General features: G+C 39.3%; 2 protein-coding genes across 3 annotated transcripts in view; one reads left to right on the plus strand and one right to left on the minus strand.

Annotated features, from left to right (window-relative positions):
• The window catches only part of ANKLE2 (ankyrin repeat and LEM domain containing 2), a 31,370-nt gene extending 15,822 nt beyond the window's left edge, over nucleotides 1-15,548 (plus strand). For both annotated transcript variants that reach the window (XM_039505776.1, XM_039505775.1), the window contains exons 5-13: nucleotides 676-864; nucleotides 1,177-1,299; nucleotides 1,838-1,904; nucleotides 2,611-2,792; nucleotides 4,589-4,695; nucleotides 5,802-5,995; nucleotides 8,400-9,177; nucleotides 10,268-10,399; nucleotides 13,528-15,548. In XM_039505776.1, the coding sequence (XP_039361710.1) occupies nucleotides 676-864; nucleotides 1,177-1,299; nucleotides 1,838-1,904; nucleotides 2,611-2,792; nucleotides 4,589-4,695; nucleotides 5,802-5,995; nucleotides 8,400-9,177; nucleotides 10,268-10,399; nucleotides 13,528-13,768 (2,013 nt within the window). In that variant the 3' untranslated portion in view covers nucleotides 13,769-15,548. The remainder of the gene's footprint in view (nucleotides 1-675; nucleotides 865-1,176; nucleotides 1,300-1,837; nucleotides 1,905-2,610; nucleotides 2,793-4,588; nucleotides 4,696-5,801; nucleotides 5,996-8,399; nucleotides 9,178-10,267; nucleotides 10,400-13,527) is intronic.
• Nucleotides 15,549-16,990: 1,442 nt separating this feature from the next.
• Nucleotides 16,991-27,102, minus strand: part of ZDHHC8 (zinc finger DHHC-type palmitoyltransferase 8) — a 221,144-nt gene continuing 211,032 nt past the window's right edge. The window contains exons 11-15 of the mRNA XM_039505784.1: nucleotides 23,556-23,734; nucleotides 21,793-21,918; nucleotides 20,273-20,361; nucleotides 19,573-19,706; nucleotides 16,991-18,472 (exon numbers count right to left, since the gene is read on the minus strand). Coding sequence (XP_039361718.1) covers nucleotides 18,322-18,472; nucleotides 19,573-19,706; nucleotides 20,273-20,361; nucleotides 21,793-21,918; nucleotides 23,556-23,734 — 679 coding nt within the window. The 3' untranslated portion in view covers nucleotides 16,991-18,321. The remainder of the gene's footprint in view (nucleotides 18,473-19,572; nucleotides 19,707-20,272; nucleotides 20,362-21,792; nucleotides 21,919-23,555; nucleotides 23,735-27,102) is intronic.

The raw sequence follows: 27,102 nt of genomic DNA on the forward strand, positions 1-27,102 counted from the left end.
GGGTAGGGGGTTGTGGTGTAGGAGGGGGCTTGGGGTGCTGGATGGGGGGGGGCACTCACCTCCGGCGGTTCCACGCGAGTGACTCCCCATCCCCGCTTCTCCTGGCAGAGGCGCAGCCAGGCAGCTCAGTCTGCAAGCAGGCTCGCTGCCTCTGTCTGCAGGCGCTGCCCCGCGCAGATAGCATTGTCTGGGAACTGCGGCCAGTGGGCTGGGAGCCACAGAGTCAGCGCTCGGGGTGGGGGGATGGAGGCAGCATGCCTGCAGAGCTGCCTGGCCGTGCCTCCACCAGCAACAGCAGGGATGGGGACCCGCCCAAGGTGAGTGCCCCTCCCCCCCATCCAGCACCCTAAGCCCCTCCTGCACCCCAAGCCCCCTCCCAGAGCACGCCCTGCAGCCCCTCTCATGCCCCTGCCGGCTCTGCACCAACACCACTATAAACCAGACTTTCAGTGCTGATCAGAAATGCTGGTTATAGAGCTTGCCAGTTGGTGAAGTGCTGGATAAAAGAGCTTTTTACTGTACTGTTTTTTTTACATGAAAATATTTCCTTAAAAAACAAAAAATCTAAAAATAAGACTGACTAGTTAGTTTTTGCTGTCAGATTAATTAAGTTCAGCAAGGGAAGCAAGCTGTTTAGATTTCAAATGGTTCTTAATGTTTGTTTTCTCTTTTCAGGAAGGGTGTAGGTATAATGTCATGCATGTTGCTGCCAAGGAGAATCAAGCTGGCATCAGCCAGTTGCTATTAGACACTTTGGAAAATCCTGAATTTATGCGGCTCATGTATCCAGACGATGATGAAGTAATGTTGCAGGAGCGCATTAGATATATAGTTGACCTTTACCTTAATACGCCGGATAAAATGGTGAGAGTTAAACATCTACTAGGGCACTCATTTGTTATGAAAAGGAGAGCATGAGTGTCCTGGAGCATTGTCACTTCTAGTATTCTAGTAGCAGAAATTAACAAGTTGTGTCCTGATTTGTTTTTTAAAAATCTTTTTTAAAGAGCCCTATAGATTAATCATGGTGATGGCTCTATTTTTAGAATGGAAAAAATAAATATATGGGTTTGGTGACATCATGTTTCCAAATACATACTAAGTCTGGGTAATGAATGAGAAGCTGGGAATGTTCAATGAAGGTATATGTATATATATATTTTTCCTGTGTTGTAGGTATTTGATACTCCATTGCATTTTGCTTGCAAGTTTGGGAATCTGGATGTGGTTAATGTGCTTACCTCGCATCCAGACATTGTAAAAAATCCAAGAAACAAGTATGGTCAAACTCCAGCAGAAGTAAGTTTCTCTACGTCCACATTGAAAGCAGATCTGTGATAATTTCAGCTGTACGTCAAATTCTTGATTTTTAGGGTTCAAGCACAGATCCCCTGACTAATGTAGGTAGATTAGGATTCGAATATACCATTTCTAGTGCTGGAATAAATGTTTAGTATTGATTGTATCTGGTTCTAGTTTGTGGCTCCCTAGAATTTCCTGCCTCCAAGTTGTATTATATTTAATGGCCTGTCCCAACAGAGGACTTTTTACTTTAGATTTGAATGTGAAAGCTGCAAGTTTTGATTTGGTGTAACAGCGCTCCACGTTGGTGGAGGCAAATCATACGGTTCTTACTGGAACGTTGACAGAAAACATATTTATAGGAAAGACAAATGTGTTTCCAGTACTACTTTTTTTTTTTTTTAAAGGCAGTGTGTGGGTGTGGATATGTCTGAAGGAGCAAGGGACCCTTTTGTATCAAAAAAAGACATGGGCATGGGAATTACAAGATAATGTTGAGGGCTTTGTTAATTAAGAGTAACATTTCTTCTAACAGGTAATCTGTGAAAGAAACAAAAATAAATCGATGGAACTGAAAGAGAAAATAAGAGAATATTTGAAAGGTTTGTATTCAGAGCTTTAATACATAATCTTCATTGTGTATGCAACGTCCAAAAATGTTAATTTGGTTGTCATTCTGTCTTATACTTACATATTTATGTTTAGTAGTGTTCCTGTTGACCAGTTAGTTTTGATATACAGTGCTCTTACAATGAGAGAAACTTTAGTGCTACCAAGGAACAGGAAAAATGTCTGAAACTGGATGACCTGTTGATCAGTATTTAGAGATTATAGAATAGACAGTAATCCTCACACCCGTGTGAGGTAGGTATTATCCCCATTTTACTGATGAGGAATCTGAGGCAGAGATTTTAGGCTGCTCAATTACAAAAGGCTACATAAGGAATCATCATAAAGTGAGGGATTCATCTTGTTTCCTAGTGGTTGTCCTTAAATGCCAGATATGTGGGTGTACATTTTCGCAGCATGCAGGTTCTGAAAGTGCTAAAGATCCTCAGGAAGCAGATATCTCAGTACAGCAATTCCTTTTTTGTGAGTAAGGGACCTAAAATAAAATCTTCAGCATTGAATAGGTATTAGAAGCAGTGAGTTTTAATTAAAAGATGAAGACTTTTGCTAGTGAAATTAAGTCAGATTTCTAGGCATGCAGATGTACTGACGTTTAAAATATATTCCAGAAAGAGGCAGCAAACTACTGTAACACTATGTTCTTAAAAAAAAAAAAATCATATATCATTTTATTTTTAGGTCGATATTATGTGCCACTCTTGCGAGCGGAAGGCAATTCCTCAGCTCCAGTGATTGGTGCACCTTGGTCACCTGATCAGTCAGATGATAACCCCCTTACAGCTTTACCTAAACACAGTGGCAGCCCCAAAGATCCAGTCTTGTCAGTGAGAGCTTTTGCAGGCCCAATGACCCCCTCCAAGGTAAGGATAAAATGAAGATGTCCTAAAACCAAATACTTTCCTAATTCTCTTGTGGCTTTCAAAATATAGTAATTTGAGCCCAAGCTGATGGCTCCTTCATTGGCATAGCCTGTTAGTTTTGGAGACCCCACTGAGGTCTAAGCATCATTTCTCTCTTTTTCCAGAAAAAACATGGATTTTTACCATGCGGGGTGTGGGGGGGGGAAAGGTGGTAATGTTTGTACCATTTTTGGAACCCTCTTAACAGATTATTGTGGAGCTTTGGTATCTGAGGAGGCTAAGTGGGGAAAGGTGGTAAAAATAAAGAAATAGTTGAAAACTCTTGTTTTCCTACTGGGACCTAGTTAAATATTCTGAGACGCAGATGACTCTTGATGTATCTTCTGGATCTGTACAGTCCTTGCATATAAGTGCCATGGTTTCCCCTGCCTGAAACTAAAACTGATTTTAGAGGTAACTATTAATCACTTATGAAAATGAAAACATATAGCTAGAAATGGCAAAAGATCTAGAATATTCTAACTAAAAACTGATACTAAATGTTTGAATCAGTTTATCACCACTTAATCTTGCTAGAGTAGACTAGTAAAATGTTTATCCAATTGAAAAAATAATAAATCCTAATGGAATTACAGGAAAACATAATCATAATGATGGCAGTTAAATATTAATATATCTTTATTACAAAAATCATTGTATACAATCCGGACATTTCATCAGTTTATTATCTGTATGTCTTAGTCTGACACCTTTAGAAATACTAATTAACACGTGTAACCCTTCTGGCAGGTGTTGTCACCAGCAAGATGTACGACTGGTATGAGTGAGCTGTCTGCTCCATCTGTTGATGAGCTAGAGGAAGAGACTTAACTCAGACCAGTAGCTTACACATGGTTGAGAGTTTTTTCCTTTGACACTTCGACCACTTGATGTGTCAGACTTACTGAGAATGTGTGCTGGTTTTCCCCTTAAATAGCCTTTCTTGGTTACATTCTTATTTATTCATTTAAATTCAAAACTTTTACTCTTTGAAAACTTGTGGAGTTGTGACACAAATGAGAGAGAATGTGTTATTTTAGGCTACAGGCATATACTCGTAACAGTCTAAACGTAGCGCTCAGCTATTAATGTTGGCTGGATCATGGGTGATGAGATAAAAATGTAGGTGAGTTTACAGAATTAACATTTTAGAAACTAAAGTATGTATTTTGTTCTCTGGTGTGCACCGATCATTAGACTTCATTCTGTGCTATTGCCCGGAGAATAAATTGAATAATTAATGTAAATAGCTTAGGTGTACAAGGCCTTAGAAAACACACACAATGTTAAAAAAATCATTCTCCCAGGAGGATATACACCACCTGGTAGCTACAAAAGAGATTGCCATTTAACAGATAATCTAGAAAAGTCAGTCAAACCCAATATGTGAGTCGCCGTAGTACAGAAATTAGTAATGGAAGCTTTAAATTGTGGTAACTTTTTTCATAGTTCATAGTTATGCCTAATATCACTTTCAAGATCTGGTGCTTATGAGACCAATCATGTACAGTAATAAACAAGTCTGATGGGGTGACATTTTGTGTCTAAAATGAAAGACAAACTGTAATTGGGTATAGTTGAGCAATGTGTATAGCTAAACTTGAATTGTATATATGCAACTGAAGAACAGCTAAATTCATCATTGAACAACCTAATGTATCTCTGAAGCAAAAAAGCTTCTAGGTAGAGATTTTAGCTGCAGTGTACTTAAAGGTGCATGTTGTAGTTATTGTTTACATTCTGAATTTGTTTTGAAGGCAGAAGAATTTCGCAGGCTTTGGAAAACTCCACCTAGAGAGAGAGCAGGCTTCTTTCACAATGTCAGGAAATCCGATCCAGAAAGAGGAGTTGAAAGAGTTGGAAGGTATTAAGAAAATCTCAGCATGAAAGATGTGTGTTAGCAATAAGCCAGAAAATTATTTAAAAAAACTCCAGCACTAAAGGCACATTAATGGTTAACATAAGGACAAGCTGCATAAAGCAAAAATTCTTCTACAAACATTTTACAATGTATATTTGTTTGGGTCCTTATTGTACTTTTTATGTAAATAAAAAATGCTTTAACTCAAAACGTGACACCCATAGACCTTAAGTTCAGAAGGGACCATTGTGATCATCTAGTTCTGCACATTGTAGGCCACCTATTTAACTACTCTGGAAGGGGAGAAGAAATACATTTGCTAACTGTTACCCACATTATGTCCAGAACTTTTTTCTCATACCCCACCCACTCTTTTGTCTAATTTCTCAGAATATTTCAGATTAGGGAGAAAGCTAGCAATTGGGACTTTGTCCTTTTGAAAATCAGATTGTCAGTTAATTGGTAATAGATTTGAGCACTGCCTACATTTTCTAGAAGCTGGGAAATTGTTAAAGTTTGGTGAAATAGAAAAAGATGTTAAGGTATACCCATATCCTTTCTCCAGCCACACAGAACATGGTGAGGATTCATGTGGGTATGCATGGATCCTCACCATAAAAGATAAATTTTCTGTGTTGTGGTAGCACACAAATGTAAAAACTTTAAGACATCTAAGCTTGTTTAAAACAAGGAGTGGGTTCTATCTTTTCTTTAAAATTACCCTTTTTCTGAAAAATGGGAAAAAAAAAAAAAGATTACGTTGATTGACTTCAACTAAGAAATACCTATGCCAGTAATTGATTCATTTCTCCACCTGATGCCTAGACACAGTCATCTTAAAAAATCACAATCTGAGGCATTTTTACAATTAATAAGTAAAACTTTAGGATTACTATAAAGGAAAGAAATTAGCGATAGATAACACTTGGTATGCTATGGAGAAGGATACATATTATTGCTGGTGCAGAACTTGGTTGTTACAGAATTCTTATATATGTTTCACAATTTCAGAGGCCTAGAAATAGCTGATAAAACATGTTCATTACATTTATTGTCATATTAATATATAATGTCTTCACAAATGATTCGTTTTATCTTATTTATTGCAGGGAGTTAGCTCATGAGCAGGGGTTCCCGTGGGTTGAATACTGGGAATTTCTGGGCTGTTTTGTTGATCTGTCTTCCCAGGAGGGGTTGCAAAAATTAGAAGAATACCTGAGTCAACGGGAAATGAGCGAAAAGGCTCAGCAAGAAACAGGAGAAAATGAAACCTGCAACAGATATAAAACTCCACATCCTTCTGGTAAGAAAAGAGCAAGCATTGTTATAAACAAAATGATTTACATTAAGAAAAAACTTTGAGCAGGGCTTGGAGTTCACATTTAATTAAAACATATTTTTTTTTTGGATTGCAGATATTAATCTATTACTCAAATATTATTCTACTTTCAATGTAAAAACATTCATTTAGAGAAGTGTGGGAGGTTACAAGATCATATCTCATTAAACACTATCCATCTTGCATGCTGTTGTTCACCGGATTACAGATTCTGGATTGAAATCCTGGCCTCTTTAAAGTCAGTGGCAAAACTCTCACTGACTTCAGTGGGGCCAGGATTTCACTTGGAATGTTTGGAAATTCCTTTGAAGTACAGTCAGCTTTCTAAGGCAGAAATAATTCAATCCAGTTGTGGGCAGAGGAGACACACTAACAAAGGCCTAAAACCAAACTTTTTGCATCAATTGAATGGGCTGCAGGTTGTAACTCAGAATTTCTGTTTCACAGGAAATGCTGATCTTTCAGGATTTGTTTTTGTCCCTAATTGGAACAAAACTATTTTTTTTTTTAAATTTCCCACAAAATGTAAATTTGCGGGTGGGGGGGAATCATTCTAAAAATTTTGTTTTGGAAAATTTGGGGTTTTTTCCTTTTTTACATTTTCATGATGTCATTAATGCATGGTATGACATCGTATCATATGACAGTCAAAATATTATATTTTTAAATATTAAAGGCAGCTGTTTCAATCTACACCTCTACCCTGATATAACGCTGTCCTCGGGAGCCAAAAAATCTTACCTCGTTATAGGTGAAACTGTGTTTATATCGAACTTGCTTTGATCCACTGGTGCGTGTAAGCCTCCTCTTCCCCCCCCCCCCCCCGCCTGAGCACTGCTTTAGCACGTTATATCCAAATTCGTGTTATATCGGTGTAGAGGTGTATATGAAGTAACATTTTTTCTTATTTTCTAGATCAGTGTCTCTTGTTTGTTGCAGTGTAACTGACATTTTGTCAGTTTTATTAAAACACATTATGCTATGACTTTGACCTATCATGAAGTAATGTAAACAATATAAATATAATATAAAAGTGAAAAAAATTCTGAAACAAAATAAAATCAAATGTTTATTTTTTTCCAGAAAATTTGTTCTTTCAGGAATTTTCTTTGAAATTGATAGGATTTCACAGTAAATTTTGGTTTTGTCGAAATGGCGTTTTCTGATGGATATCTGTTTTGACACAGATTTTTTGACCAGCTATAGGCACAGACCTCTTTTCAAAGCGGTTCCCCGTTAGGGAAGTATTTTTCCTGTTATCAAGGTTATACAAGTCTCTCTGCACCAATTGTTCCCAGTGTCTCTTTTCATTAGTTTGAGTGGATGCACGCACAACCCAGCCCTACAGAATTTCTCCTGGTTGGCTGTTGGTGGGTTTAATTATTTCTATCCAAACAAATTCATATGTGAAGTGATCCTATGCTAAGTCTGCAGAGGAGCATGAATATGGCATCTGGTCCTCCAGTGTACTTAGAGAGGTGGACCTGGAAAGAAAGAGAGCTGCTTTTGCCATTTTTTCCCCTTTAACATCTACAGTTCTGCATTCTCAAATCAACAGACTTGATGCTGAAGCAGATACTTTGATAAAATTCCTAGCTTAATCATCGACCAAGTCAGTTGCAGTAAAGTAAAGGGTTTATCCAATGTTAAATTTCTTTCTCACACACACTCTTAATGTCCTTAACATAGAAAAAGTGGACACTTTTTTTTTTTGTCTCCAACAGTAAAATGTAGGTGTACTCTACCAAACTCCTGTGTACCTTTCAGTAATCTGTAATTGCAATATTGCAGTAGAAATAGGATCAGCAGTATTTTGTGTGCTCACCTAGGGCCATGTTGCAGAAATAAATATATTCTGTAAAGTGTATATCATTGCCTGTTGTTGAAAGAGGACTGTATATATTTAGGTACCTATTCACAAGAGAACTTAATTCAGCTTCTTTTGTGGGTTTGTCTTTGTGCCAATGTAACTTCAGTGGAAACTTTGGTATGTAGGAGGACATGGCAAACTTAATAGTTAGCTTGCCATCTATATCTTTTTGCCATCGTATTCTGCCTTCTGATTTTATCTTGAAACTTGGTCAGTTTCTGTGAATCAGGCACTTTAAGTGAGATGCACAGGAAACAGCTCTCTCAGATGAATAGGATAAAAAAGAATAATTGCAAACAAGATGTGTATATTTTTTGATAAGATTACATAGCTTAACTAATACCATTACATACATCTGATTATAAAAGGGTCTCCATAAATGGATACATACATGCAATAATGGAATTACCTACGACCATAGAGCTGTTCCTAGTTTATCAGATAGGACTTCAGTTGTCAAGCCTCTTATTTATATCTTTTTATTAAAATTGTTTGTAGGCAAAAGTAAAAAATGCTGCAATTCAATTTCTGTTGGAGCATTTTTAGATGAAGATGATGATGACATGAGCTTGGAAGAAATTAAAAACAGACAGAATGCAGCACGGAATAACAGCCCACCTGTTGTGTCTAAGGAATCGAGTATAGATGCTATTGGTGATTCGGAGTGTGACATCCTGTCGATGGAGCACAAAGTAAACATTATAGAAACATCGGACCTCTCCATGCATTACGAGAAGGAGGTTTCATCCAGCAAAAATGGATTTTGCAGCCCTGTAACTAATGAGAGGATAACTAGTGACAGAAAACATTCACGTGGTGGAGAGGAGTGCCTTATATCCCCAGTCTCCAATTTAATGGCGGAATTTGAAAGACTGTCTTTCCAAGGCCAAGCAGTGGCAGGGGAATGTTTGGTGGCGAAATCAAACAAAATCACTGCAAAAACTGAGAATGAGCAAGTTTTGGCTGAAGGAATGAACCAGGTCAGAATATCTAAGGACCAGCTGGGTAAAACCTGCTCAGCACTTTCTGTGGCAAGTGAGCCAGCTACTACTGAAAAGCCTGGAGATACACAATTAAGGACAGAAAACAAAATACCCTCAGAAGCTGAAAGACTGTCATTGGACCCTGGTATTTGGGACAAAGAGAGACAGCAGCTTGGCAGTCTTGCAGTGCAATCTGAGTGTGCTGCTTATTTGTGTCAAGAGCCCTCTTCTCCGAGATTTCTTTTGAAGACTCCACCAACAAATGAAAATACAAAGAAGTTATTCCTCTTTGGGTATGAATTACTTTTTTGTCCTTTGGTCCATACATGCAAAACTAGTTCCATATGCTCTTAACCTTGCTGTAAGAAATTCTTCAAAAAAGTTTCAAACACCAGTTATAATCACTTGAAAAAATACCTCCTTAAAATGCTTTGTAGTTCCTACAGTAAAGATGCAGTCCTTTCACGCTCTCTGAAGATTGTATGTAAAACAATTTGGGTATGAAGAAAAGAGCTCTGTAGTTTTCTTCCAATACTAAGGTTTCAAACAGACTCTTCAGCCTGTGAGCTAGCTCCTGTTCATCAGGCAGGCTTGATGAACCTTTCAATTAGGGATGTAAAACTTTAACCGGTTAACCAATCAGTCTTACTGGTAATGTATTCGGTTAAAGTTTAAATGCCTGATGTGCACATTGAAAATGTTGCAGCAGTACCATTTCATAGTGTATGTGGAATTAGGTTCTGCATTGTTTCAGGACCATTGCTGTGGAACTGACATCATAGGCACTGAACTAAGAGTGCGGCTCCCCACGTTTTATGTGGGGTCCCCGCTGCCGGCCCGGGGCCCTGGCTGCTGGCCCTGCACCTGGGGCCCTGGCTGCCAGCAGTGGAGCCCTGGACATGAGGTGGCAGTGGAGCCACAAGTAAAACATGGGGGTGCTGCAGCACCCCTAGTCCCTGAACCTATGTTGTGAACTTATCGATTACTCATTTAACCAATACAGTTTTAATAGTTCAAATGGTTCCTTTTTCAAATGGTTCCATTTATAGCCCTACTTTCAATTAGATTAAGTGCTAAATAGCTTTCACATTCTCAACATATATGAAACTGAATTTAAGGACACTTTCCAAGCTTGCCTCTGATCTGACTACTAATATTGTCTTCCAGTGAAGCATATTATTGAATGTCCCTATGGATGGGCATTATTTCTTATATCAAAGCATGCTTGAAAACAATCCATTTGAATGTGAAGAGCAACTAATCCAGTTGGCACGCATTTACCTACTAGAAACATTTCAAAATATCTACACTGGGGTGTGGGGACATTATCTTGTCTAAAAAGTTTAACAGCTCTGTTTTCATCTAGTTCCATTTATATTCTAGGGAACAACCATCAAAGCTGGATAGTGATGTCTTAGCAGCTGTAGAAGGAGTAGAAATTGACCCACAGAAATACCCCATTACTTACAAATGGAAGAATGCTGTACAGTCCTACTCTTCTTCTGACAGGCAAAGGTATTTATGTAAATTCAACAGAGTGAGTTGAAGAGCAACAGTTTTTTAGTGTGTCTGTGGCAGGACATCTTTAGCAGCTAGAATTTTAAGCTCAATCCTATACAAAAGTCTAAATTAAAAGTATTCAATTCTATAGCATCTAATGTATTTTAAATTAAGACTTGGGCTTATACCCATTGCTGGTATAGCTCTGCTTACTGGTGCTAAAGATTAGGTATCAAAGCCAAATTGTTTCATCATATCTCAGAAAGCTATCCATGTAAAACATGCAGAGTGTCAGAATTAATTCTGCTGAACTAGCCAGTCTCACGATGCTGAATGCTCTGTTATTACTCAACACGTAATGGCTGCCACATTTGCCTATACAGTACAGTACAGTAACTCGTCACTTAACGTTGTAGTTATGTTCCTGAAAAACACAACTTTAAGCGAAACGATGTTAAGCAAATCCAATTTCCCCATAAGAATTAATGTAAATTGGAAGGGTTAGGTTCCAGGGAAATTTTTTTTCACCAAAGATACTATATTTTATTTTTATATATAATACACACACACACAGAGTATAAGTTTAAACACACAATTTAATACTGTACACAGAAATGATGATTGTGAAGCTTGGTTGAGGTGATGGAGTCAGAGCGTGGGATATTTCCCAGGGAATGCCTTACTGCGAAATGATGAACTAGTACTCGTCTGAGCCCTCAAGGGTTAACATGTTGTTAATGTAGCCTCACGCTCTACAAGGCAGCAAAAATGGAGGCAGGGGAGACAGCATGGCAGACAGAGACATACACCCTGTGTGTATGTGAGAGAGAGAGATGTGCACTGCCCCTTTAATTGGGCTGACCACACTCTAAGTACATTGCCTTTTTAAGTAGACCAGCAAGTTGAGATAGCAGCTGCTGCCAGGAGTCTCCCTCTGTCCTGAACACTGTCATGTCCGCCCCCTGCTCTGTGGAGTTGGAGTAAGCGGGGGGCAGGAGCAGGGGGGAGGGGAGCACCCTGACATTAGCCCTTCTTTTCTTCCCCCCCGGCACAGCAAGCAGGAGGCTCCCGGATGAGCAGGTCCAAGGCAGAGGGCAGGAGCAGCACATGGTAGTGGGGAGAGGGACAGCTGAACTGCTGGCAATTGCTAGCCTGCTGGGCGGCTGCTGCACAGGGAACTTAGGAGAGCGGGTAGCTGATAGGGGCGCTGCCGGTCCACCCTGGTTCCAAACCATCACCAGCTAGCTTTAATGGGCTGCTCTTTCTGCAAGCAGTGGACAAAGCAGGCAGCTGCCAAACAAGGTTATCAGGGAGGATTGCACAACTTTAAACAAGCATGTTCTGTAATTGATCAGCAACATAACAACGAAACAACATTAACTGGGACAACTTTAAGCAGAGTTACTGTACCTGATTCTAACTCATAATCAGTGGTGCAATATAATACGATAGAATTGCTTTGAAATACTAGATTATGCAAGATGCTGTATCAAATGAATTTTTAATTTTAGATTATACAATCTAGATGTCTTCAGACATTTTGTAACCCTGCCATAGTAGATGCAGGTTTTGATACCTGCAGATGTGTGTTTAAATTATGTATGTGGGAGATCTTTCTGTGATTAAAGTAGTGTGGAAACAGGTTTTTGTTCTCTCCTTCTGGGTTGCCATACTGCCTGTGAACAGTTGACACTTTTCAAACACCGCCACCCTCTTGCAGCAAAAGGCAATTGTAAAAGTAAACTATTTACATATGTCACACTTTAGTCAAGCTGAAGTCCTTCCTGCTTTTTAGTAAACTTTCAGGTGTCTGGGTTGAGCAATCAGCTTTTTAACTTCTGTGAATCCTTTCTTCGAAGAAGCTGATGTATTATGTAGCTTTTATTCTTACTCTACACACTCAGTTTTAAAGGAGCGGTGAGAAGTTGTTTTAAAATCCTAAATCAATAATATGTTTAGATTTACTACAATACATTTACATTTTAAAGCATCTTATAAGACAACTATCGTCTCTCTAGTACATTGCCAGCACAAAGTTGGTGCTTAATGTAAGTAATAAAATATATGGAAATTAGTGTCTTTTCATTTACTTGGCTAGAGCAAAGTTTGCTCTATTTCCATTTCAAGTGTTGCTAGTGCCAGTACAGAATAATGCCCCGCTTAAGTATTCTCGGTGTCAGATTTTGGCAGCAAAAACAGAACCTGGAAGTACAGTTCTGGATAGGTAAGAAAAAACGGATATTCAAACATTTTGAAATAAATATCTATGCATGCAACTGAATCTAAACATATATTATTGATTTGGAGTCTTTAAAAGCTTTACAATATGTTTAACTCCTTCATTACCCTTTTTAAGGCTGACAGTGTTATCTTCAAAATCTGTTTCTGCTTTGTTAGAAAAATATACTGTCATATGAGATTATTGTTATGTCTGATAGAATAGTAATTGGTAAAACCAAAGCGAGTAACCCTAGATTATTCAAAAATTTAAATAATATTGAAGAGGGAATTTTATGATTTTTAAACAAGTAAACATTTAGTCCATAGAAAATGTATTTATTATTTCTGTTGCATCTGGACACATTGCATTTGGAAAAAAAAAAAAAAGTCTCTCCTATGGCCAAACCTACAAAATCACTGGTACAGAGCCACCTTTAACAAATCTCTTCTTTAACCAAATACCTTGTCCATAGTCTTGTAAGTGGTGGTGTGCTGAAGAGTTATTTTAAGCTTTTCAAAACAAAGATAACCTGCTATTTCTTTGATGTTTTGTGGTAGGCTGGCCATCTGTGCTTATGAGTTCTAAATCTTATCACATTATCAGCGATAGAAACAAGATAATAAGCAGGTCCTTTCCTATTATATGTGGGTGTTGAATTGCAGTTGGCCAAATGTGCACAAATAATGCATTTTTTATAATTAGCCATTTTGGAGCAAAAGACATTTGCTAGTTTCAGCGACATATCCATGTGTGACCTAATATGCTGCTCCCTCATTTTTCTTTCCCTCCTGTCTCTCTCGATCTGTTGTGTTTTCTGATGCATCTCCATCAAGCTCACAGGTGCTAGTGAGAGCCTATTTCTCACCCCATTAAGATTTTCTGAAATATTATACATATGGTGATTCTTTTTATTTTCCTGTAGTTGGCCAAGTCCAGCACTGAAAGGAAGGTTCAAGTCCCAGTCTCTTGCAGCAGGCCCACCAAATGGTTCAACGTACTCTAGCCCGAGAAGAAATAGTCCGGTGCTGGGCAGCCCAGGGAAATATGGCAATGTTGCTTCATTTTTTCCAGATCTTGGGAGTCCTGGGCGGTACACTCCAGCGTATGCCAACAATATACTATTGTTAAAACTGCATCACTTGTCAAAACCTCCTTCCCATTAGAACATAACTCATCTTCCTTGGACTTTAATTATATTTTTATTTTAAGAGGGGAGGGAAAAAATTGTAGCATTGCTAAAGTGACATGAGGAAGTGTCTTTGGCTATTTATTTATCCTCATTTGAGGACAAATACACATTTTAAAAAAATAAATGTCTTTACTTCATGTACCAGATAGATGACTGGTGAATTGCAAGAAGTTAGTGAAGTTCTCTTATCCAGTAGTTATACAGTAAATAACCCTTATTCTTGTTAACAGTAGAGCAGTGATCTGAACCTTTCACTTAGTGATTCCTGCTAGAAATGGTGGTGGTTACTGTAGGCCAAATGTGATAGTCAGAAGGAACCCAGAGATGCATTTTTTTTCACCTGGTTAACTTTATCAATAAACAGAACTCCAATGCATTCATATTTCATTTACAACAGAAAAAAAATCAAATTAAAGAACTGAAAGTTTAACGTGGGTGGTTACCTCTTCCCTGTTTGAGTAAGAATTTGACTCCCCACTGCCAACCGTTCAGTCTAAACACTAAGAAATGTCTAAAATGAAGAGCAGCCAGAGACTTTGATGGGTCACTTCTCATTCTGAGGATAATAAAAACACATCAGAGTTTTAAGAAAAGGGCACTATAGAAATTAGTGATCTATGGTTGGGTTAGTTTGAAGATAAAAGCTCAGCTTTTTCCCCCCTAAAGCTTTTGCCATTTGCAGACTTCACTAGTAGTTACACAAAAGCACATCAGCAATAATTTAAGTAAGTTTACCAGTGATGTGTGTTAATGGTCCAGTTTAATGTGATATTATGGAGCTAAACAGAAACCCATGAAGTGGTTTTTTATTTCCTAAGTGTTAAAAGGGATGAATAAGGACTGAGACATTGTTTTTATTGAAATACAAATTCTTGTCTGTAGTCTAGATATAGTAACTACCTTTTTGTTAGCTACAATTAAAAATAATTTAATTTCTCAGTATTCTTCAAGGATGAACCCTTGCGATAGTGCTATATGGAAATGTTTCTAAACTTGAAACAGAACACGCAGAGTGTAGATTTTGATAGGTGCGTTTTTGCTTAAGAAAAGGCTTTCAGTAGTGTAATTCCCTATTATAGTTTCTATCACAGAATTAGAAATAATCTTTATGATAGACATCTGATCAAAGGTACCACAGGCATGGGGGGTAGAAAGGATAAATTATTCTGGTTGATGACACTACCCTCCCTTGCAAGAAAAAATAGAACCTCAAAGAGCTTTTGAAACATGCATATGTAGCTAAAGGAACCTTAATAGTAGCCAACTGTGGGACCTTCATTACATCACAGAGGCTGGATTAAACTAGACACGATATGGCTGTTTTGGTAGCTATTGCACACTAGAGTAAAATGACTGTTTCTGACGTATACTTCTGAATACATTCATTGTTTGGTACAAACTTCAAAACTGACTTAATGCTTAATAGTGCCTTTTGTAACATTTTTAAATTAGCATTTTTGTTTGTGGTTTTAAAAGTGGCATCCACTTACATGGGACTTTAAAATGTAGTTTTCCCTCCAAGACGCTGAATGGAAAAGTATTCTAAAGGTTTGTTCTAGAGCTTATTGTTTTGATGAAATTGCAGTTACAGATGTATGTTTTGGAATTGTGTTTATAGGTGGTTGAAATGGAAATTTATTGATTCCCATGAGCTGAATGTTAGAAATGAGCCACTACCCTCTAACTGAGCATCATTCAAATATAATCCACCTAAGTTGCTTTATTGTGGGACTCGCCTCCAAAAAAAAAAAAAACCCTACTTTATTAGTAATTTTTCCAGTCGCTATTAATCTTTGTTGCGGTAGGAGTCTGTATCACACATTTCAGTTGCTTTAACTTCTAAATTATTAAAAAAAATAATTTCCCTAAACTTTCTGGACTGTGTAGTAATTATCCAGCCTATCCAGCTCATTGCTTAAATATTATACACACACACACAGGTGGGGTGTGTGTGTATGTAAAAGCTGAAAATATGTCACCTTACTTGTACTGGTGTTAAAATACAAACCTTAACACTGATTACTGCATATATTTTTTCCAGTACTTCCAACATCTGTGCCTGTCTGAGGCAGCTATGGGCCGGCTAGATGATGGAAATTCCCACTTACATTGCTGAAATAGGCTCTACATTCCTGTTTAGAAATAGCTTAAGAAAAACAATCAGGCAATTGAGAAACGGATGCTTTATTACTAGTTTGTCCATTTCTTTTATACTTGTTATATGCTTTTATTTGTATTCAAATGCAAATTTCTGGCACAAAAACTACCACTTTAACTTTTGTTTGGGGTTGTGGAGGGGGACAGGGGTTTGGGAGAGAGCATTTTTTAGTGACAAATGCCTTACTGAATTTGCATTTTAGTCCATGTGTTTGTGTTCTAAGTAAATTTATAATACATGAACTTCATTTATTTAAAACTATAGCAAGTTGTTCATTCACGATCTTGAGAGACCTCTGATGATGACAAATAATATAAAAGACCCTTTGCAAGTATGATTTTAAAATGCTGAGGTTTAAGTGCTATTCTTTCCATTCAAAGTAAACAGGTAGTTAAGGTGTCCTAGGGCAATAGTAGGATGGGAATATGTATCCATGTTGTAAAGCTGAATGCAGCATACAAACAAAGTAGTTTTCTTTGAGATACCAGGGTTTCATTTCTATGATGAAATTTAATGGGTGCCTCAATTTGGGACATGAAACTAAAGGTTTGGAAAACATTTCACAACCTGAAAGATGTTTGTTTTTTGTGTCTTGATTGTTGCCATTTAAAAGAAATACCCAGGGTTGGAGAGAGAGAAATTTATGCTCCATGTTGCTCAGCTCAGAGACGGGTATTTTAATAATACAAAATCTGTACTTTCTAAATAGGGCTATTGCCAGCTTAATTTTGTTTTTATATAGATTTAGTTATTTGGGTTTTAAACCTTAGTGCCAATACAAATGCTGATTTCTGTACATGTGCAAAAATGTGTTGTATGTGCTCTTGCCTTCCACCCTGCACATATTTATGGTTCTTTCAATACTGTGGATGTAATAAAGTACACAAAATATTCAGCATTAGACCTACTGATTATATAGGGTGGGGGATTTTTAAGATGCCCATATAGCTGTGGAATTCAAGCATATGCTGTTTCAGGCATTGAGGTGCTTTTAGTAATGGTATTTTTATGAGTTTAGTGTTTATGTGAGATCATGAACCAATTATATTGGGGGGGTTAAATGTAGAAATGTCATGCTTGCAATGTTTGTTCCACATCTGATGATTGCTACACTCAAAAGGTACACACAGAGACCACTTCAATTTTTATTCAAATATTTTAAAAAGTTGACAGACAAAATTATTCCAATTTCTTGCAGTGATTGCTGAAGTCCATCTGCCACACCCCTTTGTATCTGAAAAGTTTTATGTTCTTTAGTAACCTGTTTCACATTAAACTGCTCCAACTGCGAGAGAGACAGATGGCTTAAACAGCTTGGAAAAAGTTCATGGTTTCAACTGCACAGGTTGCTAGGCACTGTTTCTCATGATTAAAATTTCATATTAGCTCTGACAAGGCAGAGGTGAGTAGCTAACATTTTCTTCAAGAAAAGCTTGTGTTGTCCAGTTATTAGCATGATCCTTGTTCTCACCTGACTACAAGTAACTTCCCGCACTCTTATTTGCTCTTTCACCTCTAACTACCATCATACTAGTTTGCTATAAAGATCAGTATAGCACCAGAATTTTGCCCAAACTTAGCACTCATGGTTGGAGTGTCAAAAGGTATATAGGAATTGACAGCATCAAACAGTGAGTTTGACAAGCTTAGTCCAGGGCACTGTGAAACTCAATGGAGGCAGACTGCTTGTTTGTTCTCAAAGCTTACCTGCATAAGACAAGCACGATCTACTGCAGAGCCCTCTATTAACTGACCAGTCTGTCACTGCCACAAGCCCCATTCCAGCATAAGGCCAAGGAAGTATTATAAAACTGGCTTATGGAGAAAGTCTGTCTTACCATTTACTTTCCTTCTGGAGCAAGATGTATGAGAGATACTTTTTCAGAATAGGGAATGAACTTCCAAAGCAGGGAGCATTAAACTTAACACCAGAGCTGTATACTTCTCTCATTTCAGTATGCCTGCTAAACACACACATGTACATAACTTCAACCGGGGAAAGCACTAGTATCATACCCCTCTATAGCACAGGAATCAGGTCACCAAGAGCTCAACAAAGAAGAGTAATTTTCACTTTACAAGCAAGTGGTGCTCTCAAGTGGTTGAGCACAAATATCCTTTCATCAGTCTTTTCATACTCCACATCTCAGAGCAGGGCGGTGTCACTCTTCATTGTATGAAGTGATTAAGTAAAGTCCATAGAACTCTGAAGAAATGCAAATTCATCTTTTTTGGACTGAAAAGCAGATAGAGGGGACTAAAGTACAATTTTAAAACAGCATTAAATAGAAATTTAGTGGTACAGTAGTTGGATGTACTAGTGCAGAGAGACCAGAAGCAACTCCCAGGTGGCCATCACCTGCACAGCCTCAGGTGCGTGTGATTTTATCTGGAGGCATGAATCCTGTGTCTCCAAGTGTTCTAAGTGCCACTCTGCCACTAGGACGGATCACCAAGTGGGTTATACTGCCATTATTAAGGGACATCCGAAGCCAGCCTTCCGGAGGGAACTGTAATGCTCTATTAAAAAAACCAAAAACAATTAGTGTATGGTTTTAATCTACAAGCATATGTGAAGATTAGCATGCATCTGACAGCACTCTTGTCTATCATTGCTTCTATCTATCTACCTACGAGAGAACCACTGGTGTACAGCTTCACAAACTGGGGGCCATGAGCTGTCAGCCTCCAGCATTTTAGTAGTGCTAAACATTAGATAAAGTATTTTAAGGGAGGTCTCACTCAGAGGCTTGCTGGGTGAAAGGGGTCAACAATACGAAAGTTTGAGAACCACTGCTGTACACCAAGCAGCTCACATGCAGAATCTCTGCCTATTGCTATCTTTGAAGCATGGATACTGTGCAGTCACAGCTATAAATTCAAAGTTAACAGGAAAGCATATATGGCTTTGTTAATCAGTGGCCACTCCAGCAGGCTTTTATAAGAGTGCAACAGATGGGTACGATTAATGTAGATTGGACATGGAAAGCTTAAAAAAACCTGTTGCCAGGAGCACTTTGAGTAACCTAATAAAACAAGATGACATCTGCCCTAGATTCAAGACCAAGGAGCCAGTAGAGAAGTTTTCAACTTTGGTATCGTGATTTAACAAGCAGCTGATGCTCAGGGAGGAAATGACAAACTATATCATGCACTTGATGTAGAGGCTCTTGTCTAGCAGTCCATTCCCACCTTTAATAGCCTGCATAAAGTTAAACTTTCTATTACTCTACAAACATTCTGTATTTGTCCAAGTTTCTCTTGACAGCAGTCCACACTTGAGTTGTGCCAAAAATCAGTGTTAATGATCTGATTAATATAAAACCTAGAAAACAAGTCCCAATTCTCAGTAATCTGTACTAGTCTCTCATTTTTACTTCAGAATTAATTCAGTGTGGATGTTGAAAATTATTTTAAAATCCCTTTTTCATATCTGTAGATTAATCTTCTGATCATATGTTGTAAGCACAGCTGCTCAGAGAACCAGGCACTCATCCCCTCCAGTCACTTCAAATCTGTTAACCGATTTCCTAGCTGTAATGGACTAGAGACAGTGCAATGCACTAACCCAATTTAAAAAGGGTTGACATTTAACATGCAGATTGGTCCCTTAAAATTACCTGCAAACTATGTAGCGGATCACGTTGGCATGGCAAACAAAAATCTCATAGCTGTCCTCTTCCTGCTTTGCATCAGCCCTATGAATATAATTTCGGAAAGCAGCCTCAATACGAGCCCCATCTTCATAATACTGCTGATGACAAGACAGTTTGTAATTAGACACTGAAACAGATCAAACCAGCCCAAGAAGCTACCTGCACCTTCAAACTGGGGTGCTGCTTTAGGCTATGGCTACACTACAGCTTAAGTTGACATAAATTATGTTGCTCTTGGGTATGAATTAGCCACCCTCCTGACCGGCATAATTTATGCCAACATACGCACTGGTGTGGACAGCACTATGTCAGCAGTAGAGCTTCTCCCACAGGCATAGCTACTGTCACTCACAGGCTGAAGTAGAGCAGCTATAATAGAGACCTTTCCGGCTGTAAGCTCTCTAGTGTAGCCATAGCCTTAGACAGTTCTAACTTCTTTAGGGAAAAAATCCTCAAACTTGGCCAACTGGTGAACAGAACACTGCCAGATTACTAAGGGGAATTTAAAGTTATGAGCAAATATTTTAAAACATAGGATGGGTAAAAGGTATGGAGTGATCCGAGGCCTAGGATATACAGCCTGCAAACAAACAATAAAATGTACAGTTAATTAAAGAAAGTGTGGAATATGCAGATTATTTATATATTAAAAATATAAACTTACCACAGCTTCTGGTTTCCAGTGAGATACTGGAGGGACTGGTTCTATAGGTGCTCCCTCCCTTAGCAGGTCAGTACTAATTTTTTTGACCCCTGGAAATGAAGTACACATTCAGAAAGTGAAGTAAAAGCCACTTTTTAGGCCAGTTCACAAACAGGCCCACATAATTTCAGTCAGTAAGAAAGCCCTTTTACATTTATTGCAAGCTGCGCATTTATTCATATTCTGTATATTCAAAGAAACCTTCAGGTTACAGCCAAAAAATTAAGTCCAAACATTACGGTCTTCATGTCTTCCCATCAGGGACTGCAAGTGAGGCTCTCCAAACCTAACATGCTCAGTTACCTATGGAGCCAAGTTCATCCTTGTTGACACCAATGAAGCCAATGAATCTGATCCAGGAACACCTCCATATAGGCTTGCACACTAATGCATTTTGAAGAGCTGCCTTTATGATGTTGTGAATCTGAAACCTTGTATATATGGCAGTTTAGAAAAATATTATTTTAGTATAATCTTGGATAATTTGTCTACCAACTGAGACATGAATTCTTGCAGCCCTCAGACAATTAAGGTTCAGGTCAACAAAGATTAGCCTACGTGTGGAAAACCACCCATCTTAATGCATACAGTTAAAAAGTGTACCTCCCTTAGTCTGAAGGGAAGTCTTTGTTTTGCTTAGAGCGTGCTTTTCATTTTATTAGACCTGCATTCAAGGATCGCTATAAGATTAGTTTAAAGTCCATTCCTCTTCCCTTCTCCCTCTTTTGAATGAGCCAGGCCTATCAGTCAGTGTTCCAAGATGGACTTGATCTTACACAGATACTTGTAAAACCAATACGGTGTGTCAGGTTTTGTTTGTGATCACCGTGGGGTTTTTTTGTTCACACATTTCAATGCGAGGCATTAGAATTAATCTGGGCTCTCTTGCCACCAACCTAACCCAAAGGTTAGGACCAAGTATCCTCACCACCGTCTACAGGCAGAAGTGAAACCACACCTCAGAACAGCTGCTATCTTTATTCATCACCCTTTCAGTATGCCACCTCTGCACACAGTGGCATCCAGAACACACTTTCCATAAAAGAGTAGCTAACCCAGTCACAACACTGTCCTGTATTCATTCCACCATGCTCTTGTAGAAATTATAGTTAGCATTCTCTCCCTTTCAGCAGAGTTGCGCTCCTAGGCGCAGGTCTGTGGCAGGAAGCATTCTTGGTTACAAGCTAACTATTCCAGCTTTTCCTCCTAAGCATTCTGAAAGTACAAAGAGCAAACTGCCAACGTCTCCTACACAGTAAACATTCATGTATCGTCTACTCAGAGGGGTCAGCTCAAATCTTTAAATTGCAGCTTCATTTCTACTTCATCTTTATGACTTTATTTCATTTTTAAATTTAAAAAGTTAATTTACAAAGTGTGCATTGGTCTAGGAAATGGCTACACTTCAACTGAACACTTCATGTCAAAAGGTGCAAAAGAAGGAATCATAGGACAGCATTATGCTATCAAACCCCACTTACCTGGAAGATGCTTGCTGATGATGTCGGTTGTTTCTGTTGCTCTGGTCATAGAGGAGTGGATAATTGTATCAAATTTCAACCCCAAACTTGCCAGCCTGCGCCCAGTCAGCTCTGCCTGCTCACGACCTTAACAGTGAGATTAGCTATATAATAAATTGCTGATATTTTGCTCTTTATATTTAACAAATATTAGCTCATCATCCTTCTATGTCAGCCCCAAGAGTAAGTAATGCATCCTTCCTTCCAGCAGACAATGCTTTTAGCAGCGTCACCACCAAAAGACCAGGCTCGCTAGCTGCCAAGTTCCAATTCATGTTTCACAGGCTGGAAGGGATTTCTGTTGGTCAGGCCAGATCCAGTTCTTTTAGTTTCTGATTCTCCACTTCAATGGGAAGCACTGAAGAGAGGACCTCACCCATTAGTCATGGTCCTTGCTTCTTAAATCCCACAAGGTGAACCACTTCCTCACTGGGCCCATGCAAATAGCTGTTACTGTAGCTAGGTGTTCAATTTGCCAGTCACTTTCTACCGCCCCTACATTCTAGGAGTGCAGAAGGAGGAGGAGTGTGTGCACGTCTGGTAGTCCTGCTTGAAACAAAGGCTGCAGATATGTTAGCTTGGAAGGAAACATGCATTAGCCACTAATTGAGCTTCCTCAGATAAGATGTTAGTTGTAAGATGAAGATAAGTTTTTACCTAGTATCCCAAGGTATTTAAAATCTTAATTAAGCATAGATGGATAGAAGGGTAGATGGTTGAAAGAGACATATGGCCAGACAATTGCAGAGTCAAGAATATAAGCCAGGACTCTAACTACTGTTATTGTCTCATCAGTTGTGTATTTAATATATTCACACTTTTAATCAAATTTGCTTTTGAGCATGCAAATTAAAACTCAAAGCATCCACCTTAACATCTGGCACCATGTTTTCAGCACCTCAAACAGCATCTCAAACAGAAAATTATTGTCCTTTCAAGAAAAAAGGGTATAAAAACCACCAAGGATGTTTACCACTCCTTTTTTAATTAAACAGCTACAGAATTCTAGTCAGTGCTACTTACAACTTCTGATATCCAGACATATGCATCAGCGGAGTACAGATTAATTTAGGTATCAGTATACAAATAGAGTATTAGTCTCATCTCAACAAATGGGGGTTTATTAATGTAATTCCCAGCAGATTCATTAGAGATAAGGGTGAAGCAAGGAGCATATATAATGATTCTCTAACTACAAGCACTCCAACTGAAAAGACACACTCAGGAAAGCCAGAGAAAAAAATCTAGTTACCAGCTACATGAAATGCCATTTAGTTATTTTCATCACCATAGTCAAAAGGTGTGGCCTTCATAAGAAAATCCCATATAGAAACCCTTTCCCAAGACTTTATGATCCAGAATAGTCATCCTGAGTCTTGAATTTAGCTCAAAATTTCAGCCAAGGGAAATTTTAAAAAATCTGCTGTGAAAGTTTAGCTCAAAGTCTCAAAGGAATCCAGTATGAAGTTTTGGAAACCTGATTACTGCACAGGTGGAGGCATGTTTAGTATATGCATAAACATGCATTTTATTTATAGGATCATAGGGGGGAAGACAAGCTTATTTTGGCCTATATATGTTCAAAGGATCCAAAATCCTAAGTAGGAAGTTGGCAATGGGATCCAGAGCAGAACTGGTTGCTTTAACATATGAGATTAGTGACAGACAAAGAATCTCTTTTTCTATGAAGCTGCACAATTGAGAAGGGTCCTAGTTGCACATACCCAGTTGGGTCAGAATTCTGTCTTTATCAATCCGACCATCCACGTTGTACTGAGAATGGCGGATAAGGAATATGTGCCTGGTAGCTTTTGCTTTGCAGTGATCTAGGCGGGAAGCAAGCTCTTCTTCCCCAGTCTCTTCATTTTTCTTTTTCCGGTTGATAAGAGCCAATGGTTCACGTCTAAAAATATTAAAATAAGTCATTTTTATATGTGGCAGAATGGTAGGGGGAAATGTTACAAACAGGGACAACCTGCCTCAATTGATTTCAGTATTTGGAGGATCTAAAGATTTTTTTCCCCCCCAATTATGTTAGCAAACGTTTTATCAAACATTTTAACTCTTCTCTTAAATACCCCAAAAAAACATATACAACACATTAGAATTTTACATCCAATCTAGCTGACGCCAAGCTAGCACCACCCACCTACCTGAGACTCATGCTATTAGTCAGAATATCGTATGGTTGTAATTTAGTTCTCAGGGGAAAAAAATCCCTATAAACACTGGTAAGGGATTCAGACATACTTTGACAGACTATTACTCCTGAGGGCATTCTGCGCAAAAAATTTAAAAATTCTGCACACAATATTTTAAAATTCTGCAAGTTATTTGTCAATAAATAAATACAGAGGCTCCAGCATGGCAGTGGAGCACAGGCCACTGGTTGTACGAAGGTGGGAGATCACCCTGCAGCTCCCCCACCCCTGGGACACGGATTCAGTGGTAAGGCTGCGCCTGACCCTGACACAGCACAAGGCCTGGGCCTGCCCCTGCCCCAGAAACACCTTGGGGCCCAGCCCCTCTGTGCCAGACACACCAGGTGTGGGGCAGGCAGGTTTAATCAGGCAGGATCCATGTGTGGAGGGGCTCAGTGTGGGGGGATCCAGGTGCGGAGTGAGAGGATTCTGTGTGGGACAATCTGGGTGCAGGCAACTCAGTGTGGGGTCTAGGTGTGGGGGATCTGGATGCACAGAGGCTTTCTGGGGGGGTTCCAGGTGCAGAGGCAATGGGACTCTGCAGGGGCTTCCAGGTGAAGGTGGGGCTAAGGGGAAGGGTCTGGGTGCTGGGGAAATGGGGCTTGGTAGGGTGGGTATCTGGGTGCAGCTAGTTGGGAGTCAGTGACGTGGGGGCTCACAGTGGTGCAGGGGGTGGAGAGTGGGGCATCAGGGTGAGGGTTTGAGTGAAGAGAGCTCAGTGGGGGGTGGTCTGGGTGCAGGGGTTGAGGTTCAGTGCAGTGGGGTTTAGGTATGGAGGGCTAAGAGGGTTCTGGATGTACAAGGTGAGGCTTCGCAGGGGTGTCTGGGTCTGGGAGATCCAGATGCACAGGGGTTGGGTGGATGGGGGAGCAGCTCCCTGGACAGTGGTCCCTCCCCCCACAGCTGAGGAGTGATGGAGGCAGAAAGCAGAGGAGGATGCTGAGCTTCCTGCAGCTGGGAAGAGGTTTCGGGGGTGGGTCTGACACAGCCCCAGCTACTCCTTTCCTGCCTCCAGTTCGGCCAGGACTAGCAGCTGATCCAGGCTCAGGGTAGGAGCACTGGCTGGGGTGTCCCCAGCCCTGTGGTGATTTAACTCTCCGCTGGCTGCTTCGGGTGCCTGAAACGATGTACCTGCGCTGCCAGGCAGTGGTGTGACACTGCTCTTGCAGCTTCCCTTTACTTCCCTGTTAGAAAGTCATTTTTCTGTGGGGAAACAACGAAATTTGGGGGGGGGGGGGCATGAATCCTGTGTGCACACAGTGGCACAGAATTCCCCCTGGAGTACTTTATGGCCTATATTAAAGTACATCCAAGTTACATTCTGTTAGTCTGGAGGACAGGAGCACAAGTGAGAGCATCTTTGAAATATCTGATTATTAATTTTACTCTTGCCTATTGAGTAGTTACCCTTGGGTTTCCATTGGAGTGTGAATGTCAATTTAGATGGTATTTTATGCTTAGAGAAAAAGAAATCTGAATGGAAGATTCAACAAAATCTTAATTTTACCTGTCCAATCTTGCAACACCCTATTCCCTACTTGATTTTTAAATTCATTAGAAGCAGCAAAGAATCCTGTGGCACCTTATAGACTAACAGACGTTTTGCAGCATGAGCTTTCGTGGGTGAATACCCACTTCTTCGGATGCAAGCAGTGGAAATTTCCAGGGGCAGGTGTATATATAAGCAAGCAAGAAGCGAGCTAGAGATAACGAGGTTAGATCAATCAGGGAGGATGAGGCCCTGTTCCAGCAGCTGAGGTATGAAAACGAAGGGAGGAGAAACTGGTTCTGTAATTGGCAAGCCATTCACAGTCTTTGTTTAGTCCTGAGCTGATACTAACTAAATTCATTAGTTAGTATCAGGTCTCCCACTGTTGTATTGTCCGACTATTTAGTGAACTAAAATTATGAACAGTAGGTATGGTGGAGCAACACATTCAGAAACAGGACTCTCAGACTGAATCAATTAACTAGAATCAGAGGGGTAGCCGTGTTAGTCTGGTTCTGTAGAAGCAGCAAAGAATCCTGTGGCACCTTATAGACTAACAGAAGTTTTGCAGCATGAGCTTTCGTGGGTGGGTGAATACCCACTTCTTCGGATGCAAGCAATTAACTAGGTAAACTCAGACAATGCTAGTTCCAGACAGCATAACATCAATTTTTGCCTTACATTTGATTAACACAGATCTACATTTCTAGAAGAAAAAACCCTGCTTGTTTATTTAGCTTCTGGCCAGTGAAGCAGGATTGCTAAGAATATGCTGGTTCATAGCAACCTGTATCAGGAAAACAAAATGATATCCTGTGTTTGTACAGAGATTTAATTTTTTGTTCTTGTTTGCTAGAAGCATTGGCTAAGGGACACTAAATATTTTTACCTTTTCTTTGATATGCTACTGTACTAAATTTAGAAATAATTAGACGTGGCTCAAAGTACTATTCAGATATACTGGAAATTCAGAGTTGAGTGTACACTAACTCACTTCTTACTAGTGCAACACATTGGATGTCACTGCAGTACTTACATATGCAAGAACCACCACTGATTGAATCCCCCTGCATAAAGGTGCAGGTAGAGCCTGCAGTGGGACTGGGATCTTGCAGGACCTGCTGCCATAATAGTGAGAGTGGTTAAAAAAAATCCAACAAAACAGACAGACTGTGGTAATTTGCAGAAAAACATTTTTTAAAAGGTTTTAAAACAAATTTAAGCAAAGGAAAGAAGAATTTGAGGTCTGTTGAAGGAGTTAAAGTATTTTTTACATGGTTTAAGCAAGTTTTTTTTTATTCTTTTAGTGGTAAAAATTGTGTCTGAAGTCTATGTATATATAGACTATATTAACTGACGGTTTTGGGTGGGGGGATTAGTAGCATGGGGAAAATCTCTCTTGCAGGATTTGCAGGGGGAGCAGGATAAAAATGTAAGAAACAATGCGGGAGTGGGTGGGAGTAAAACTGAGTATTGCGGGACGGGACAGGAGGGGGATTAAAAAAAAATAGTCCCACGTTGGGCTCTACGGACAGGCAAAGAATACTTCTTATGAACTCTTGTATATAGCATTACAGGAAA

Source organism: Mauremys reevesii, linkage group 18 (assembly GCF_016161935.1).
Source record: "Mauremys reevesii isolate NIE-2019 linkage group 18, ASM1616193v1, whole genome shotgun sequence".
In the NCBI taxonomy this organism is placed as follows: Eukaryota; Metazoa; Chordata; order Testudines; family Geoemydidae; genus Mauremys; species Mauremys reevesii.